Consider the following 19,389-nt stretch of genomic DNA (forward strand, 5'->3'; position numbering starts at 1 on the left):
TCAAATGCTCTCAAAAGCCTAAAATCTAAAAAAAGTTTACAGGAATCGACCAATCGAGTGAGCGAGCGAGCGAGCGAATGCCATTCCCCACATCGTACCTATAACTCGCTCTTGCGCATGCGCGCAATTCACGAGTTAAAAAGGTAAAGGCAAGAAAACCTGCTCATCAGTTATTTTCTTTGTTCAAGGAAAAGAAACCGATTTCCTAACGTACTGGAAAGTGCCTGAAAGCTACATGTGGCTCAAACAATCGAGACTCAAGGTCACGTTTATGTATAAAATATCACGCATGACTGCATCATTAACAGTTACAAAACTGAAACTCGAAACTGTAAGACACGCCGACGAACAGACTTTTAGAATTAAGAAAGATGCTGTGTTAACCTTTCATGATTATGAGCTAAAACTTCGGGTGAAGGGAATCATCTGCCTGATGATGTTTTCACGCCAGTAACTTTGTTTCTCAGCATCTTGAGAGTGAAGTAAATCCTGCATTTACGCCTAGAGATCTTATCTGAGATGGCTCGTATCCATCCAAAACCTGCAAAACTTGGAGAACAACTCTCCATTACGGGAAGCAGAGATCTACTGACAGCTGCCAATTGTTCTTCTAGATCCCGCCGAAGCGTTATGGTCATTCTTGTTGCTATTGCAGTGGCAATTTCTGCAATCATCGCGGCAGTGTTCATTGGAAACTACGTTTCAGAATACCTTAGTGATGATAATATGAAAAGTAAGTATCAGATGTCACTCAAGTTTTGCTATTTATTCAGAAGTCAACAATAAAAAACAACATATTTGAACAAAAGAGAGAAGTTGGTCGAAATTTCAGCACATCGATGTGTCGTTATCGATGTCCTCAGTAATAGAAAGTAATCATCTTATTTTCACATAAAGCTAAAAGCTAGCGGACAAAATTAATCAATAGATATATGGACAAGACGATAAAGTATTCAAATGGTGAAACAGAGAATTAACTCTGAAGTGTAAATTAAAGTGCTATTTAAACCCATGAATAACCCATTGGGCGTTAGCCCTAATAAAGGAAACAGGGAACCACACGAGGCAAAGAAAAAATCTTTTGACCTCGGTGGGAATCGAACCCACGACCTCCGGATTAGATCTACCGTTACTCTGTCGACTGAGCTACGAGGTCGTACAGAGAAAGTCGGGGACGATTTAGGATGGTGAATCGCGGCGAAGAGAAAGTAAGGGTACATATGAATGTTGTGCCGCGTAGCACTTTAATTTACAATAAATAGCACTTTAATTTACACTTCAGAGTTAATTCTCTGTTTCACCATTTGTGTTCCCAGTGCTACGCGGCACAACATTCATTCGATAAAGTATTCAGTTTGATCATGTAAATGGTAAGCATTAAAGAAGGAAACATTTAGGAGCACTTTCGTTCGCGTTGTCCAAACCCCGCCAGATTTATTTTTCAAATTCGATATCAAAAGCTTCGTAAATTTAAAAATACCAATTCTACAAAAAAGTCATAAAGCTGGCGTTTTTGTCCTCTCATCAATGTTAGGGTAAGAGCGATAAGTTTTAAATGTGCTTTGGAAATCAAAGAGGACAGAACATGCACGAGCATATAAGTAGCTGCGAGGCTACTTAAGAGCATTCCAGCGGTAAAATTTCAGTTTTACAGTGTTATCTGCCTGTTTGAATTACCCAGTGGTTACCCAAGCGTGCGTTCCTACAAAAGTGAAGTAGGCTCCCGAATACAACCAAAAGTTACAAAATGGCCAATAAGTAGCAGATAACCATTGTTCCAGTTGTTTTCTTAACACCTAGTTTCATCAGTTAGCTTTAGATTAGTAATAAATTAGTCCTTTTATGGAGTCTGGGAAAAAATCTACGTCATTACAGGCATTTTTAAAGAAGTCATGTACAGTTCAATTTTGGGATCATTTACGATCCGGATTAACTTTTTAAAAAACTTTTTTAAAACTTTTTCTTAAATAATAAACAGCACTGCATGAAATGAGATGCTAAAAACTTGCCTCATTCTCCTACGCGTCCTATTTGACAACAGCAGGAGTTTATACAAGTAGGCAAATAAGTTTGCTCAGTGAAGTGAAATGAAGCAAAAGTATGACAAAAGTGTTCTACATGCGTGACATTTTGAAGACGTTACATATAAGAGTACGCATTGTGTATGGTGGTCAAAGATTAAGAACTAAATCTACGAGCTGATGAGTTCTTGTAAGTTTTGCACACGAATTTCGGTTCTTGAGTCTATGCTATTTTGATGTAGAAGGCAGAAATAGCAGCTCTAATTTCACTTTAATGGCGTCTTTCAATCGTAGGGTGTCACGATGACAAAGGGCAAGTTAAGTCGATTAATTTACTTTTCTGATACTTTGTTTTCTTTAACTCTAGATTGCTCTGAATTATAAATTCTTCGGACAACAATCAGGCCAAAACGATATCATATTTTCTCCCAGGGTTAAAGTTAAAATGAATGTTTTCATAAAAAAATTCATCTCTTGTGTTGTTCCTCCATTAAGCTACCTTTTTCTACATTTACTCGTGTCTTCAGGCATCGACGAGTGCAGCACTGGAATCTATGTGTGTGACATAAATGCAAACTGTACTAACACTGACGACTCTTATATCTGCGCCTGCAAGGAAGGATACACCGGAGACGGGCATTCATGCCAAGGTATAATCATTGCATTTGACCTAACAAATAGCGGAATAAAGTTTCCCATAAATAAAAAAACTCTTTTCATTAAAACTTAGAAATCTGACGTTTTTCTCCCTGTCTAGTAACGTTTTGGCAATTGGTTTTTGTTCACAGATGTCAATGAGTGTAGCGATGGCAACCATGTTTGCGATGTTAATTCGAATTGTAACAACACAAATGGTTCTCATATTTGTACCTGCAAAGAAGGATACGCTGGAGATGGACAGTCATGTCAAGGTGAATACGAGTAGCCCACACTGCTAAAAACAAACAGATTTGCTCCTAAGCTATTGCCCATAAAAATTAACCCACATGATGATAATAATATGAAACATATTGAATGCAACGATGATGTTTGTGATGCTAATACTAATTGTACCAACACTGTTAAGAATATATGAAAGTCATATATTTGAACTGAAGATAAAGACGTAAATGAAAGTGATCCTCGCAGTAATGTGCACTACTTGGGCAGTAGTGGAAATAAGGCCTGAAAAAAAAAATCAGGCCTGTACGGGATTTGAACACATGACCTCGGCGATACCGGTGCAGCGCTCTACCAACTAAGCTATCATGCCAACTGGGAGCCTGTTATGATGTTGGTTCTAAATAAACCCGTGAAGTGATGAATGAACGGTTAAGAATATATGAAGGTCATATATTTGAACTGCGGATAAAGACGTGGATGAAAGTGATCCTCGCAGTAATGTGCACTACTTAGGCAGTAGTGGAAATAAGGCCTGAAAAAATTCAGGCCTGTACGGGATTTGAACCCATGACCTCTGCGATATCGATGCAGCGCTCTACCAACTGAGCTAACAAGCCAACTGGGAGCGGGTCATGATGTTGGTTCTAAATTTTTACCAACACTAATGGTTCACATAATTGCATCTGTTAGGAAAGATACATTAGAGATGTACAGTGTTGCCAATGTAGATTAGAACAGCGATACCTTATGTCGAGCAAAGCACCTTTCCATAACCAGAATTGTCTTCGTAACTGGGCTAACGATCAAGAGGCAACGCAATGGTTTTCACACCCCGACCTCGTGTTTGTATTAAGTTACGGATATCATGATATGCATAGATACACAATTTTTGCTGGTTTAAAATATGATACGTGCGGATATTTTACGAGTGGCTAAAAGTGTTTCCGAGCCCAGAAGGAACGAGGATAAAAGAAGGCAATGAGCATGAGATATATCATACCACCATTACCTGGAATATTTTTCTCGAATATGCGGCGACGCTTGGATAACCACCCCGCCTCCCAATCCTTCTCCTCCCTCAGTTTTTTAAATAGTATAGATACAAGGAAAATCTGTTTCTACTGCCACATTTTTTTATATAACTTTTCAACCTTCAACAACAGCGCAATCAGTACAGCAGAATAATTTTTTTTCCATACGAAATTTTTCTATGTTCATGAGTTTGCAGAGTTCCTTTATGTATTATCTATTATTTTGATCTTATGTCCTACTCCTGAGGTAATTTAAGAAGCGCCTCTCTCGACTAATCGATGACGCACCCCCCTACAAATAAGTGCCCCCCCTTCCCCCCCTCAGTTTTAGCCGAAATTTTCAGTAAGTGCCTAAGCGCTCATTGAAAATGTCTAATATTTCAATTATTAAAGTATATACAATATCGCTTGAGGAACTAGACATGTATCTTGCGGAGTTTGTTCGCTCTTTTCGACTTAGAGACAGAGAAGATTATGAACCTTCAGGCTTAATATGCCTTGTTTCAAGTTCTGAGAGATATTTTGATATTTTTTGCTTGCCTTCAGTATGTTGCATTATTTCTATCGAGAAGGGAAATTTATGTGACTATTATCTTCCATGATCGATTTATAAACCATTGTCTGTTTGACAATTAAATGCTATAAAGGACGAATTTACTCTCCTTATGTAATGTATACTATATAATAAACCTAATACATCACATATAGTCAGTCCGTACGGTATATAAACAATCGTTGCTTTATATCAAAAATCTCACTCACTCACTCACACTCATGCCAAGGTATAATCATCACATAAGACTTAGCAAATAGCAGAACGAAGTTTCCCACAAAAAAAACAAAACTCTTTCTTTAAAAACTCAGAAATTTGATGTTTGTCTCTGTCAAGTAATGTTTTAGCATTCATTTTTGTCAGATGTCAATGAGTGTAGCGATGGCAACCATGTTTGCCATGTCAATTCGAATTGTAACAACACAGATGGTTCTCACATTTGTACTTGCAAGGAAGGATACACTGGAGACGGACAGTCATGTCAAGGTGAATAAGAGTTGCCTACACTAATTAAAACAAGCAGCTTTGCACGTAAACTATCGCCCATGAAAATTAGCCACATTTTAGAGGCCTGTTTTCACGCACCACTGTCATATTGCTATGGCGTTACCTCTTATTCATCACTTATGCTTCTAGATATCGATGCAGGAATGGAAGCCATGATTGTGACGTGAATGCGAATTGTACCAACACTAATGGCTCCCATAGCTGCACCTGTAAGGAAGGATACACTGGAAAAGGAGAGTCATGCCAAGGTAAAATTAAATTAGACTTAGAAAAAAGTAGAATAACCGTTCATCAGAAATAATTGCCTTGTTATGCGACAAACTGGCTAAGATTTTTTTTTCTCTGTTCAGTTACCCTTTGCAAATCTATTATGTTCACAGATATTGATGAATGCAACGATAATAGTCATGTTTGTGATGCTAATGTTAACTGTACCAACACAAATGGTTCGTATAATCGCATCTGTAAGAAAGGATACATTATAAATGGACAGTCTTGCCAACGTAGATTAGAAAAGCGATACTTCATGTCGAGCAAAGTAGCTTTTCATAATAAGTATTGTCTTCGTAACTGAGGTTACGATCAAGAAGCAACTTAATGATTTTCACGCCCCGACCTCGTATTTCTATTAAGTTACGGGTTTCATTATATGCATGCATTCACATTTTTCCAAGATTTAAAATATAATACGCAAAGATATTTTGCGAGTTGCCTGGTATTTTTCCAAGCGCGAAAGGAACAAGGATAATTAAGAGCAATGAGCAAGATTTCCTCTCGTATTATATGATAAACCATCGAATATGTGATTAATTATTAGTTCCTCACTTTTTTAAGAGTGAATGTCTCTAAAAATCAAAGAAAAATAACAAAATTGCGGACATGGTCAAAAAATCGTTTCGTCCCATTTTTTGTCTACAGGTAGCTATAGGTACTACTTAAAGTGAAGTGAGGTTAGTTTGTGTAAATATTCATTTTAACGGAAATAAACCGATACTAATTGCATGATCGAAAATGAGTGCCTGCGAGCTCTAAATTATGCAGTTTTCAGGCCGTCCTTGCATGAACTAAAATGCAACAGCAGAACTTCTCTAGCTATAAATATATACTTGTGGCCTTCCATTACCAAGTTGTAGTGATATTTTTTACATCGTGTCCTTCCTGACGAAACCACGGGTTAATTACCAGTGGACGTGTTCGCCATATTTAATTCATGCCAAACCCGGCCTAATGTAGTGTGGCAAAAATGCATGTGGTAGTTTCTCAAAATCTCCAGAAATACTTTCACGAGGGCTTATAAGGTGGGTCTTCAAATTCATCGTTTAATTTTTCTGGTATCTTCTGCTGTTTTGATGTACCAACCAACCAAACTTCGCTAAAATTTTAAATGGCGCCATATTGAAATGAACAAAATCAACATCGCAATGACACAAGCAAAGGCATTGTTTGAGTCGCAGCTGCACTTAACTTTTTATTTTTGCTTTGAAATCAATAGTTCCTTACCTTAGAAATCTTTATATATCTATATAGGCCCTTGTTATTCCGCTTGGAAGATATTTTCGAAATACTGTCATTTGCAATTTGGTGTGAAGGGGGCCGACCGGCTAACTCGTTGAAGCCACTGGGCCGGGATGAGTACATTATAGTTACTTGTTGTTGTCACTTTCTACAGCGTGTCACAACCCAGTTACCTTTAGTCTACTTTGATCCTAATTTTGTTTTTTTTGACGTCTCACACAAAAAGAGTCCCGCACAAAACGGCAGGTAACGCTAGCGATTTGCCGGATTTTAATTTTTCTCAGGTTCCTGTCACTCTGCGTGACATATGATAATCTGTCACGTAACGAGATCAACAAACAATTCATTCTGCCTCACATATAAGATCTAAACAAATATATTGCCATCATGAACGAGAACGATACAACAAAGAAATAGACTTTAAAAAATTTCACAAATATAAACCGTACAGTGAAAACCTTATGGAACGAAAATAACGGTACAATTTTCCCACGGAAAACAAATGTGATCGGTTAACGAAAGTGAACAAAAAACAAAAGCGTAATAATCGTCGGTGAAGGGAATAAAGACAACGGTTGCTTTAACTCCAGCAGAAAAAGAATGTCTTAATCTTTACATGATATTGTAGGTGGCGTTTGTGGCGCAGAGGAAGCCACAAGCGTTTTTTACAATTTTCAGGTGCTGAGACAGAGATTGAACTTATCTTAGCAAGAAGCGGGATTTTCGTGAAGCCTGATACACGGAAGAGCTGCTCCTCTTCCAAACCAGGAGAAAAAGAAAATGAGAATTGAACCTGTAAGATTAGAACATTTTGTTTCTTTCATAACGAGTCCACACGTTACTCAGGATGTTCCTTTCGGGGAAAAACTTCTAAAATTGTCGACTGGCGAGATCATAAAAACACCCAATGTTATCAGAACAATTATACCAGAACGTATTGTCCAATAGTATCAACAATACTGCTGTGAAACCAACTTTGAGCCTATGAGTAAGAGAACTTTATTACAGAGAGTTTGGGCCGTGTGTTCTTCATCTGTTCGCAAGTCTCTATTCAGCATCAGGAATGGAAGCGGTTGATGCTATAGGAAAACTAGTAGACAAGCTTGTTGACTGTGGCAAGAATCAGCAACGAGCGAGGTAAATTAAGCAGCAACTTCGTTTTTCGAAGCAGTACCTAAAGGGCGACTACAAGGTGGGTGCATATTTTATAATTATGCGTTGCCTTCGCAGAAGTGATGTAGTAAACTTCTTACTATGATTCACGGCTACCTCTTTCTTTCTCTCCAAGTCTTCTTTATGCTTAATTGATGAAACAACAGTTTACAATTCACTGTAATACGCTTACACACAGGTATACAACGCTGAGAATCGATTAAGTAATCTTTTTGAAATGTCGATCATATGCGCATGCAATGCTTTGTAAATATACATTGAATCACGCGCTTGTCATTTTACTTTTTATTTCAGGTACATGCGGTGGAGGCCTCAAAGGTTTCCGATCATTGTCGAATTTACGCGCTAAGTGACCCGAGCAATGCTGAATTTCGGGGCTCCTGCGACCATCTCCACAATGAGCCATATGAGCAGTGTTATGAGATACAGGAAGTATTGTGTACCATAGAAGATGAGTGTTCAAGTGCGCTCTCGTCAGCAGAAGATCAAGCTGACATGCAACTTACCATCAGACAGGCAAGGGATGATATCATTTGCTGGAAAGCCCATCAGCTACTTTCAGTCCACCAAGCTGAGGCGAAGCATTCAGTTTTAGCCAAACTCGACAGCCGATCGGTGTTGTTAGTCCAGGACTGGGCAATGAAATATATACCCCGAAAATATCGAGAGGTGCAGTCAGATTGGTTTGCGAAGCGAGGATTGCCATGGCTCATTAGCGTTGCCATAAGACGGTCAGAGGGTTCTGAGCACTTTGAATCACAGACACCTGTTCACGTATTTCAAAGCTGCGCCAAAGACAGTGTGACTGTGGCTTCGATTATGCTTGACTGCCTCACTACCCTGAAAAAGGAAATTCCAGAGCTGGAAATGGCTTATTACAAACAAGATAACGCTGGCTGTTATCACAGCGGAAATTCAATCATCTCAGCTAAGCTGGCCGTTGATGCCATGGGAGTGGCTGTTGTAAGAAACGACTTTTCGGATCCTCAAGGTGGAAAGGGGGTATGTGATCGCGAAGCGGCAACAATCAAGGGAAGGTACGTTGGAAGGTACGTAAACGAAGGCAATGATGTCATCAACGCTCTACAGTTCAAAACAGCCATTGAATCTGGCCAAGAAACCACAGGAGAGAAAGCAAGTTATATTGCTGCCAAACCGTCAAACACCTTTAATATCAAATGGGATGGCATAAGCTTACTCAACAATTTTAAGTACGATGAAAGTGACACATGAGTGTGGAGAGCATTCAATGTGGGTTCCGGTAAAGTAGTGCCATGGGCTAAGTTCGAAGGAGTCATGAAGTAGCCCGAAAAATTGGAAATCCTAGACTCGCCATCGCAGAGTCCAAGTGGCCACCGACGTTCAAGATTGTGAGACACCGACATATTAAGGAAAGCTCTGTCAAAGCAAATTTCTTAACTGAAAGCGAAAACCAAGATCGAAGCTGTATTGGGGAATATAAGCCAGATGACATGCTTTTCCCGTGTCCAGAAGAAGGATATGTAAAAGCCTACAGTCGCTTTGCAAACCTCCAGACACACCTAGATACTGGAAAACACCAAATGATGCTCGAACAGGAAACTCTCTACGATAAAGCTAAAAGAGAATATTCTTCCAGGCTGATGGAGGGACGCAGTCGAATACCAAGCGTTCAAGTTGCTGCACGATCAAAGAGAGACGGCTTGCCGCCTCTTCCAATGGGTTGGGCCCTGAAGACAATTAAGGAAAAGGTGCGTTTTACAAGAAAACAGACCGAATTCTTAACTGACCAATTTCAAAAAGGGAAGTATAATGGACGGAAAAGCGATCCACAGGAAGTTTCGAAAACCATGAGCCTAACAAGAGACTAAGCGGAGGGACGTCGATTTCAACCTGATTAAGTCCTTACGTCGCAGCAGATTAGTGGCTTCTTCAGCCGTCTTTCAGCAAAGAAGCGATTAGAAGTTACAGCCGCCGGTAACCGAGGAAAAGCTAGTGAAATCTCACAAGTGGACATGGAGAGCGTCGAAAAGGACGAAATTTCCGCCGAAGCTGAGAGTCATCTATCTGCAGTGTGTGCAAATGTGATGAGAGATGTGGCTATTCAACATCCGATTGTATCTTTCGATCTAAATATCTGCGAACTTGTACAAAAACGTACACTCACAACTTCAAGAGTGGATAGGCTAAGAGACATGTGCATCGACCTTGGGCTGGATATTTCTGACATTTCACCTCAGAAGAGGAAAAAGCCATTCATCGCACGACTCACATAATTAGTCCAGGAGTGTACCTGCTCTTCCAAGTAACTGAGCACTGAACGTTTTACGAATAACTGATCTGCTGATTATAAAAGCGGTGCGTGTATTATTTACATGAAGGCGTTGCGTGACAGCAGAGTCCTACATATCGGATTTTGGTCACTCGAGCTCACCATTGCTTGTGAAACCTCCTTATCTTTGTGTTGGACGATTTTCAGTAAATTCGAAACTGGCGAGTGCAGAAGGCGCAGAAGGGATGCAAATGCTCGAATCCATGTTCACTGGATGAGAAGTAAACGAAAACTAACGGCTTTGTGCCAAATTTAACCTTTTGAGTGCAATTCAACTGTTTAACCTCTTGTGTGTAGAATTGTGTAGAATTATGCAGAATTATGGCGTGATTCTCAAAGGGTTGCAAAAGTCGAAAATTGTTTCTCCTGTCTCCGTATATAATCAAAGTGCTCTGTGAGCAAACTCGTGAATTGACTCATGATTTTTTAGACTATGTTTAATGTTATCTGGTTTAGGGAATTTTGTGGTTGATTGTCATGTCTAGAGTACGAGCAGTAATTCAGTGTTCGCTAATGTAGCAAAGAAACAAAGTAACGTTGGGATAAGAAGGCATTGCAATTGAAATGATCATGCTATTACAATTGACAAGGTGGATGATGTCATGTGTTTTAAACGTCTATCATTTTTGTTTCTGGTTCAAAAGAAAAGGTTGGAAGTAAATGTGGGTGAAAAGTGAAATTTACTGTCTTTCGTTGTAAATATTAGAAAATCAAAGCAATACTGTCTTAATGAAAACATTAACGATTCCCTTTTTATCAAATGAGACAAACGGGAACGAGTTTTGAGTAATATAACTAAGCCAAGCCTGCCACCGTCATTTTGGATCTCCGCCTGGGTAGATTTAAGTCACGTGCTAGGCAACGTATAATCAATAACAAGATAGAATTTCATTTCAGGCCTATTTATCAATTTTGTGGTGTGTAACTTTCGCATTTTAGTACGTTGTGTGTATGTTGAATCTTCAAATTGTCTTGAAATTTAAAGGAAATTGTTCTTTAAAAATTCACTGAAAATCGGTAGCTAAAATTGTTTGTTTAGGTGTTATTTGATTTTCGTGTTAACTTGTTATTTTGTCAGTCGCCGGCATCTTCTGTTGCTTCACACAGGAAAAACACACGCGACAAAACGTAATGATCAATTTTGTCCTCAATCTCACGCCATAACAGAAAAAGCCTTTGAACATCTGTAAACTCCGAGCGCTTGGCAGTAAGTGATATTTTCAATGAATCTTCGGATTGTTTTCAAGTTCAAGGATTGTAAATTACAATTTTATGAAAAACGAAGGTTGTTCTGTTATTTCAGTGTGAATCCTTGCATGCCTGCCAGTCACTGGCGCCGCTTGTTGAAACTAAAACGGAAAAAAAAAAAAAAAAACTCTTTAAGATTATCATTGGCTTCTTTTTCGCCCCACCACTATTCTTAGCAACAAAGGTCGCCATTTCGTCTGTTTATTGCTCGCCAAAAACTATCAAATGCTCTCAAAAGCCTAAAATCTAAAAAAAGTTTACAGGAATCGACCAATCGAGCGAGCGAGCGAGCGAATGACATTCCCCACATCGTATCTATAACTCGCTCTTGCGCATGCGCGCAATTCACGAGTTCAAAATCAAGTGTAGTTATAGACATTTTAATATGTTTCTAGTCATTTTAACGGCCAGTGAAGATATAACTGACCAAAACAGTTATTTGTGTCTGACGCGTTTAATTTTGTTATTATGCATCTCATTATGGCGTCACGGTAATTTAACCGAAATTCGGCTGGTGGTCATCTTTTGATAGTCAAAGGTCCCAAAGAAATAAAACCCACATCGTAAAGAACTATCTGTCAAGGCTTCTTGGTAGTGTTATTGTAAACTTTGAGACACTACCACATGTATTTTTGCCAAGCTATTCTAGGCCACCTTTGCCTTAATTTCGAAAGGCCGAAGATGTCGTCTCTTAATAGGGACGTAGCTTCTCCAAGAATAACATGAGACAAAAACTATCACTTTGTCTCGATAATGCAAGTCCAACTCAATATTTCTATGACTAGAAAAGTCCTTCCGTTACATTTTTGTTAGCATGACAAGTGCCCGAAAAGTGCATAATTTCAGGATCGCGCTTGGTGAAATTTGAGCTATTTACCCCCGGAAATTTTAAAACAAATTATTCCCGTTAAAGTGCATATTTCAAAAATCTAACCCCATTTCCGTTTGCTTACTAGATAAGGCTACCCACAGGCAAAAAATGAACCAAATCGATTTTTGACCGTGTCCGCGACTTTTTCGATAATCTGTGATTTTTATTGACATTTACTCTTAAATAGTATAGATAGAAGAAAAATCTCTTTGTACAGCCATAATTTTTTATAACTTTTCAACCTTCAACAACAGCGCAATCAGTACAGCAGAATAATTTTACTTTCAATTTCAGATTTTTTAAAATCTTCATGTGCTTTCAGAGTTCCTTTACGTATTATCTTTTATTTTGATTTTGATGTCCTATTGCTGAGATAACTTAAGGCGGGGTTTCACCTGAAAAAGTGACATTTTTGCATCACTTGTGACAGCTATGGTTTTCATCAAAATCATAGCACACTATACATCATTAGAAAGCTATCGGCCTGAAGATTATGAAAATGTGTATTTGAATGCGGTATTTTTTTTGTAACCTGATACCAAGCTCTTTAAAAAGCACATGCTGTGGCTGACCTGGACCTACTTGAGAAAAGATTTTTACATATATATAGTTTCACATGAAACATGTATTTTTACTATTTTTCTCAAGTAAACAGATTGCTTACTGGGATGAATGAAGGACTTTGCAAAATTTCAAAATGTGAAGCCTCGACACCCATATAAAATTGCGCAATCAAAATTAGGAAGCATTTCTTAAAATAACCTTTTTTCTAAACACTTATGACAAATTCCTTCATTCATCACAACTAACTCAGTGAGACCCAGCTAACCTGAAAATTTCAGGTCAATAGCTCAAATCCCTCTTGAGTTATCTCTTCTCAAAGGCAAAAATGCCGCATTTTGAGAAACGCAGCCTTAAACTTCAGAAATGGAAAAATTTGGACGGGACTGCACAGGTACTTGATGCGTTTCTTTTGTAACCATTCCCAACAGAAGGAAAAACACTATCATATTTTACCAACACAATCAATCCTTGTATAAAAAGGAGATGAATGTAGGCCTAAAGAAAATGGTGATAATGACACATTTGTATTCAATAAACATTCAAAAATCTCAACTGGCAAAGGGAGACTCGATGGAAGGGCTTACAGGAGAGAACAACGTAGTTGAAATTGGGGGAACCGAGAAAAAGTCTGGTGAGTGGTAACATGAAGGGCTTCTCTCTAGAACTACAAGACAGAAAGACTAAGGTTTCCAAGCTTATGCGCGGCAAATTTTTCTCAATTAATTTTTTTAATGCCTATGATTCTACAGATATTGACGAGTGTAAAGGAAGTCACTCTTGTCACGTGAATGCTACATGCACGAACACCCTTGGATCACATGTATGTCAATGTCACAGTAGATATACTGGAAATGGACAAAACTGCACAGGTGAATTTAATCTCTTCGCTACAATATGTAGAACAGTCCAGCATGACACCCTCGACTACAGTGCTGCACCATGCACCACATGCACCACATTGTCCTCATATTTAGCACGATTTAGCTAAGCCTAAAAGCGGAGCTTGCATTTTTTTCCCGCATGTCTCAAGGGTACAACGCCTTGCCTCGGCTAGGACTAGAACCCGAGTCGTCCGACTCGGAGCCCAGTGCACTGACCACTGGACTACTGAACAACGCCGTGGCGTCGGCTTGCCCGCGGCATAGTTGACCACGCATATTAAAAGTAGCACCTTGTACAGTTCGGGCCATAACCATTTCTGGATATCGGTTTCGAGCTTTGTGATTGGGTGAGATCAAAACCAAAACAAAGCAAATTTGGCCGAGAGGTAATGGAAACAAGAAAAAGTTAATTTTTTTTTTTTTTTTTGTGGCGGCCATGTTGTAATGCGGTAGTAAGGTAGTAAGCTGAAACAAAATTCGCTAATAAGGACTGGACGTAAGATACCATTAAAAATATTCGTTTATTTTAAACATTCAACATGCATGTCCTCGACATTCTCGCATTCTGGAAGAGTAAAGCGGATTCTTTCTAGCACAAATTCTTTGTAACGCTGTGGTCCTTCCACCAAGAGCGTCACAGGAATAAAAGCTCCTCCGCCAGCCTGTTTGTATCTGGAGAACTTCTGGGTAAAGCTTGACCTCGATGTTACTGTCCGTTCTCCGTTGATTTCCCTATTTTGGGTTACAAAATTACCAATTAAATAAAGTTGAACCAAATAACGCGCACTGATAACAATTGGGACGAGTGAGGTGTGAGATCGCGGAATCGGGACAATTTCATTCTCTCCAGTATAGGTCGAGGAAAGACAATATCTTGCTTCTTTCCGATTTTTAAATAGACATTATCAATTTCAGTCCAGCAAGCCTTTACGAAAAAGTAACAGTAAAGCAAGAAAACAGTAACTCACCATTCAATTCCTGTTTATTTTGCCACATCGAAGCAAAGCATGCAGCTGTATGTTTAGAAAGTGCTGAAACGTGCCGATCTGCTGCCCTTTGACATCTCCTAAAGTGTATGTCTTTCTCTGCGATTTGCTGAAAATCTGGACTTCTCGTAGAGCCTCTGGAATGCGTTCCATTTCTCGTGGAAGAAGACAAGCCAGTGCATGCGAGTCATACGTGTCGTCGTCTTCACTTTGAATAACAAGCGGTGATACACGTGGAGCTTTGATCTTGAAATTATGATACCTGGAAAATAAACGCCAATAAAAACATGAGTGGGATAAAATAAAATCAAGTAGTCACAATCTATATTAAGACGAATACACATGATCGAATTCAATGCAAGAGAATCATACAAGGTATTTTACGCGCTATTGATCGATTCGCGGGAGAATCTAGGTCTCAGAACACTACAAATTCGGTCCTACAGCTTTTAGTCAGCAATAATATGTCCTCTACAATTACCCTTTGATTTGAACACCCTGTATAGAAAGTTTGTTTAGGTAATCACTGCAAAATGTGAAAGCACGAGCGGTGTTTCTAAACGAGTTTCACAATTACAGACAAGTCCCTTGTGGTTTTAGACGAAAATTTTACTCTCATCAGTTCGTGTAGTTAAACTCTAACCTTTCTTTCCGGATTGCTGTAATAGAGACACTTCGGCAAGGCTTTCCACCAATGTGATTTCTTTATTTTCATCTTCATGCCGCTCTTATCGCACATTTCCCGGATACGATACCTAAAGATGTGAGAGCTCAGTGAACGAATACCTCTTTGTTTTATGTTTGCCCGAAGGAGAACTTACTCGCTGGATAATCACATTTATGTGTTAGATCCGTGGTTTCCTGAAATTATTTTTTAGTGTGCATTCGCCTTGGCTGAATGAATCTCTCTGATGTCAAGATCTACATTGATTCGAAATTTCATCCAGAGCTCCGATTTAAAAGATTCTTTGTTTGTAGCACTGACCCAGGTCCGTGGCAGATTTGTGCCACAAAGACGACAAAGTGTCTCGAGATACTGAATGTGTTCATCTATGCTGTTGGCTTGATCTGAATTCACAATGTAGGATTATAAAGGTCCGATAAATAATTGTCCTTTTCCTATAAATTGGTCGGCCACAACGTATGGTTAAAATTTATGGTTTACACAATACTCCGATGGATCTGAACAAAGGAATCCGTCTGGTAGTTTGCACACTAACAGACTTTCAACATTCGTGCACTCGAGCAAAAACCTCGTGCACTCGATTGGAATTTTGACAAATCGGAAGCAAATTTATTCTAGTTTTTTAAAATATTTTTTTTAGGAATCAAAAAAAATGTTGCATACCTGAAAACCTCAACTAAATAGAGGTTATTCCTCGATCGAGCCCTTCGCAACATGGACCTCCACCCGACTTTTCATCTGAATTTTTCCTTCTCGTCATCGCGACCACCACCAGCTCTTTGCTTGTTGTGTGTAGTTGCTTGTCTTCTGTAATTTTGCAAGGTTTCATGGGATATGGGTAGGGAACTAAGTCGCTAGGGCTCGAATAAAGTAATGAGTGAGTTTCCTCGATGTCCCACTACGACATCCATGTTGGTGACGTCATCAAGTATCCAGAAATGGTTATGGCCCGGACTGTTGTACGGTCGTACATCCTCATTTTTTCAGCTTGATTGGTTACTACTATTTTTTATAATTATGGGGCTACGCTTTGCGAGCTCCGCTATAAACTTGTTATAATCTCTTGGTATCGAGTTGAACAAGAGAAGAGAAGTTCCATGACTGTAAGCAACCATCTATTATTTTGATTATCTTATTAATAATATACATCGAAAAATTACTCAGTTCTGATTAGTTGAGAAAAATGCAGTTTTCAGGTAATTCAGTGCGGAAGAAAATTAATTCAGGTTTAATTCAGTGCAAAGAAAGTAACAAATCAGACATTCTGATTAGTCAATAATCAAAGAAACTCACAGATAGCCAATCAAATGTGAGCCTTAGATGTCGCAAAAAAATTTGAAATTTGCGAGCGAAACAATGGCCGATGTCTTAAGTAGGTTTTCTTTCGCCACCGCAACTGAAAAACAGCTAAAACAACGAAAACACTTTAAAAAGCGCTGCTTTTTGGTTGTCGGTTTGGAAAAAGTAGTTTTTAAAGAAGAGAATTGCTAAGGAAATAGAAAATTACGAACAAACCCAGCTTAACACTTTGCTCGAGCGATCCAACGCCGAAATTAAAAACAAACATGGTTAAACCTCGGAAACGAAAGTGATTCGGACACAGGCTGAACAAATCCTTGAACTGTTTGGCCGGACGTTGAACTTCTTTGCGCCTTAAAGATGTGAAGATATCATTGCATTTTATTGTTTTGATCGTACGCGGTTGTTCTGACCGAACACACGGTTTGAATAAATTATTTTTGTACTTGATGCGCGCGCTTTGCTCATGCTCAATTATGATAAGCCATCTCGTATTGATTATGAGACGCTTTAACAAATCAGTTAACCATTTATTCTAATTACTACAATCATCTTTAACTTTGTAGCCGATCCATGTAATACTTATAAAGAACTGAGCGATGCCAATAAAAGAAGGAGTAACAAAACGCCCAAATCTGGACCAGTGTTGGGTGACAACCAACTCCTTGAGGGATGGTTTCGTTTTGTGGGAGCTGCAGTAACAAAAATGCCAACAACGCGTGTGCCAGCATATAGATGTGATACAGACTGGTCAAGCTGGTTGGATGGTGCTCATCCTTCAGTGGAAGATGATGAGGTTCTCAGAAAGGTCTGCTTTAGTAATCGTTCTACCGGTTGTAAATACTCAACAGAGATTTCTGTTGGGTATTTCCATAGAAATCATAGCAGTACTTACATTGATCCTAAGGTACATTTTTTTCGGAGATTTTACGTAGTCCTCTTTTCGTCATAATAACTTTAGTGATTTAAAATTACTTGGGCAGATTTTCTACGTTGATGACATCCCCATAAACTGTGCAATCAAGAGTGCTTCAGTTGAATTTCATCGTACCGGTTATTTTCATTACTTCGGTAGATTTTGTACACTGGACGCGTTCTGTTAAATTGTGATGATAAAAAATCTCATTCGTAATAATTTGTAGGACATGTTTGCAACCAGAATAAGGAACGAAAAAAAGAATAAAAAAATTGAAACAATGAAAACGAAAGGAAAAAACAACAAGTATTGATATTCTGGACAAGCAGGATCACCATTTAACATGACCACTAGCAAAATAAGAAGTAAGACTCTTTACAAGAATTAGATAGCTGTAATACAGGACACAAGTTACCTATATCACGTTTTCCATTTTTACGCAATATTTATGGACCCTAGGCAGGTGGTTCTCCACATCAGTCGACGACCAAAGTGTCTAATTTTAAGAGATAGAAAAATAATTGAGGTTGGCGATAAACAAAGAGCAGTCACACAGTTGAACACTAGGCAAACGAAAAAAAATCCAGAGAGTAGCATGGTGGGGGTCTGAACCCGGGACCAACAGATTACAACTCCAACGCGCCCTGGTCACTCGGTCACACTGCCGTCAAACCGAACACATCTATAGAGAAAATATAAAACTTTGACTTTTTATTCCCGTTTAAGAACTTCAAAGTTTCAAACCATTTTCCAGAGGCGGAGTAAGAAAACAAATAGGTTAAACAGATTCACACCGTTCTCAATTTTTCACAAACCAACAGGATTTATCAAAATGGATCGCTCATACGTTAGTTTGATTCGGAATTTGATACTTTGAACATGGCAGTCACGAAGTCTCGCGATAGAGCTCGTTTCAGCAATTGGACAAGTCAATTTCGCAATGCCTAGAATTTTGTGATGATATACACCCAGGTTTGATCATTCTAAAATTAGACGTCACTTTGGTTAGCTATCTAATCATATTTTCAACTTGATATTTTATTTTAAACTCAAGAAAACATGGATAGACTGAAGTACTTCAAGCTGGTGTGAGCTAGCACATGATGTTAATAACACTTTTAAATGGTCAAGAAAGTTATCAGTAGATTTTGTTGTAATGTTAGATTTAGCATCAAAAGTAAACTGCATTTATTGCAGTTTCTCGCTGAAAAAAATTTAATGTTTGTTTGTTTGGCTTTTTTCTGGTAGAATAATATCTATTTGAGCTCAGTAGGAGAGCTTTTATTACAAAAAAACTGCCCTCGTTCGAATGACAAAAAAGAAGATTACGGCGAAAATCTTCAAATGTCACTCTGAGTTGAATGGGGAAATGTTGTTCACGATTCCCTTCATTTCATTTTTTTTCCCATGTCCAAGAAGAAAGTTGAAAACAGATCGAACTACTGACGTAGAACACTGCCTGGTTTCTTTATAAACCTAAAAAACCTATCAGAATATGGTTAAATCATAGTTGGGCTAATCAAAGAAAACTGATAGAGGTTGATTAATTCCGAGGATTAACTTGATAAATTTTGTAGAGATGCTTGGCGAATTCAAACTAGCTTGACGAAGATTGTACAGTGCCTAGTCAATAATTCACGGCAAAAAAAACTAGCGTTTACCGTACCGAACACGAAGATTGAATTCATGGAAAACGCAGCCTTTTAACAAACGTTTACACATGTTTTGCGTACGGAAAATCCAACGTTTTCTATACGTTTTCCCATCGGTGAATCCCAGTTTTCGTTCCATTATACGGTAGTTTTCCCTCGCGGTAAATGCAGGTAAACAATTCATTTTCCGGCAGTAACCGCTCGGTTAACGCACCGCAAATAGCTTGTTTTCCTTTGGTTCATTGGCATTTTCCCAGTGTACAGCAACGTATTCACCGGAGTTTGCGGCTGAAA

At 38.7% G+C, this 19,389-nt stretch overlaps 1 protein-coding gene, 1 non-coding gene and 1 pseudogene across 2 annotated transcripts; 2 read left to right on the forward strand and 1 right to left on the reverse strand.

Annotated features, from left to right (window-relative positions):
• Positions 1-303: 303 nt before the first annotated feature.
• LOC149052861 (uncharacterized) lies at positions 304-5,161 on the forward strand. The gene is made up of 5 exons (XM_089181881.1): positions 304-733; positions 2,549-2,671; positions 2,810-2,932; positions 4,851-4,973; positions 5,124-5,161. Exons 1-5 carry the CDS (start codon positions 520-522, stop codon positions 5,159-5,161), a joined length of 621 nt encoding a protein of 206 aa, XP_089038007.1. The 5' UTR covers positions 304-519.
• Trnai-gau (transfer RNA isoleucine (anticodon GAU)) lies at positions 3,448-3,520 on the reverse strand. The gene has a single exon. It is a non-coding gene; the product is annotated as a tRNA-Ile (tRNA).
• Positions 5,162-5,182: 21 nt separating the features above from the next.
• LOC149052863 (uncharacterized) lies at positions 5,183-10,263 on the forward strand (annotated as a pseudogene).
• The last annotated feature ends 9,126 nt before the right edge of the window (positions 10,264-19,389 follow it).

The sequence above is a fragment of the Pocillopora damicornis genome, chromosome 1 (genome assembly GCF_964200805.1).
Source record: "Pocillopora damicornis chromosome 1, jaPocDami1.2, whole genome shotgun sequence".
NCBI lineage: Eukaryota > Metazoa > Cnidaria > Anthozoa > Scleractinia > Pocilloporidae > Pocillopora > Pocillopora damicornis.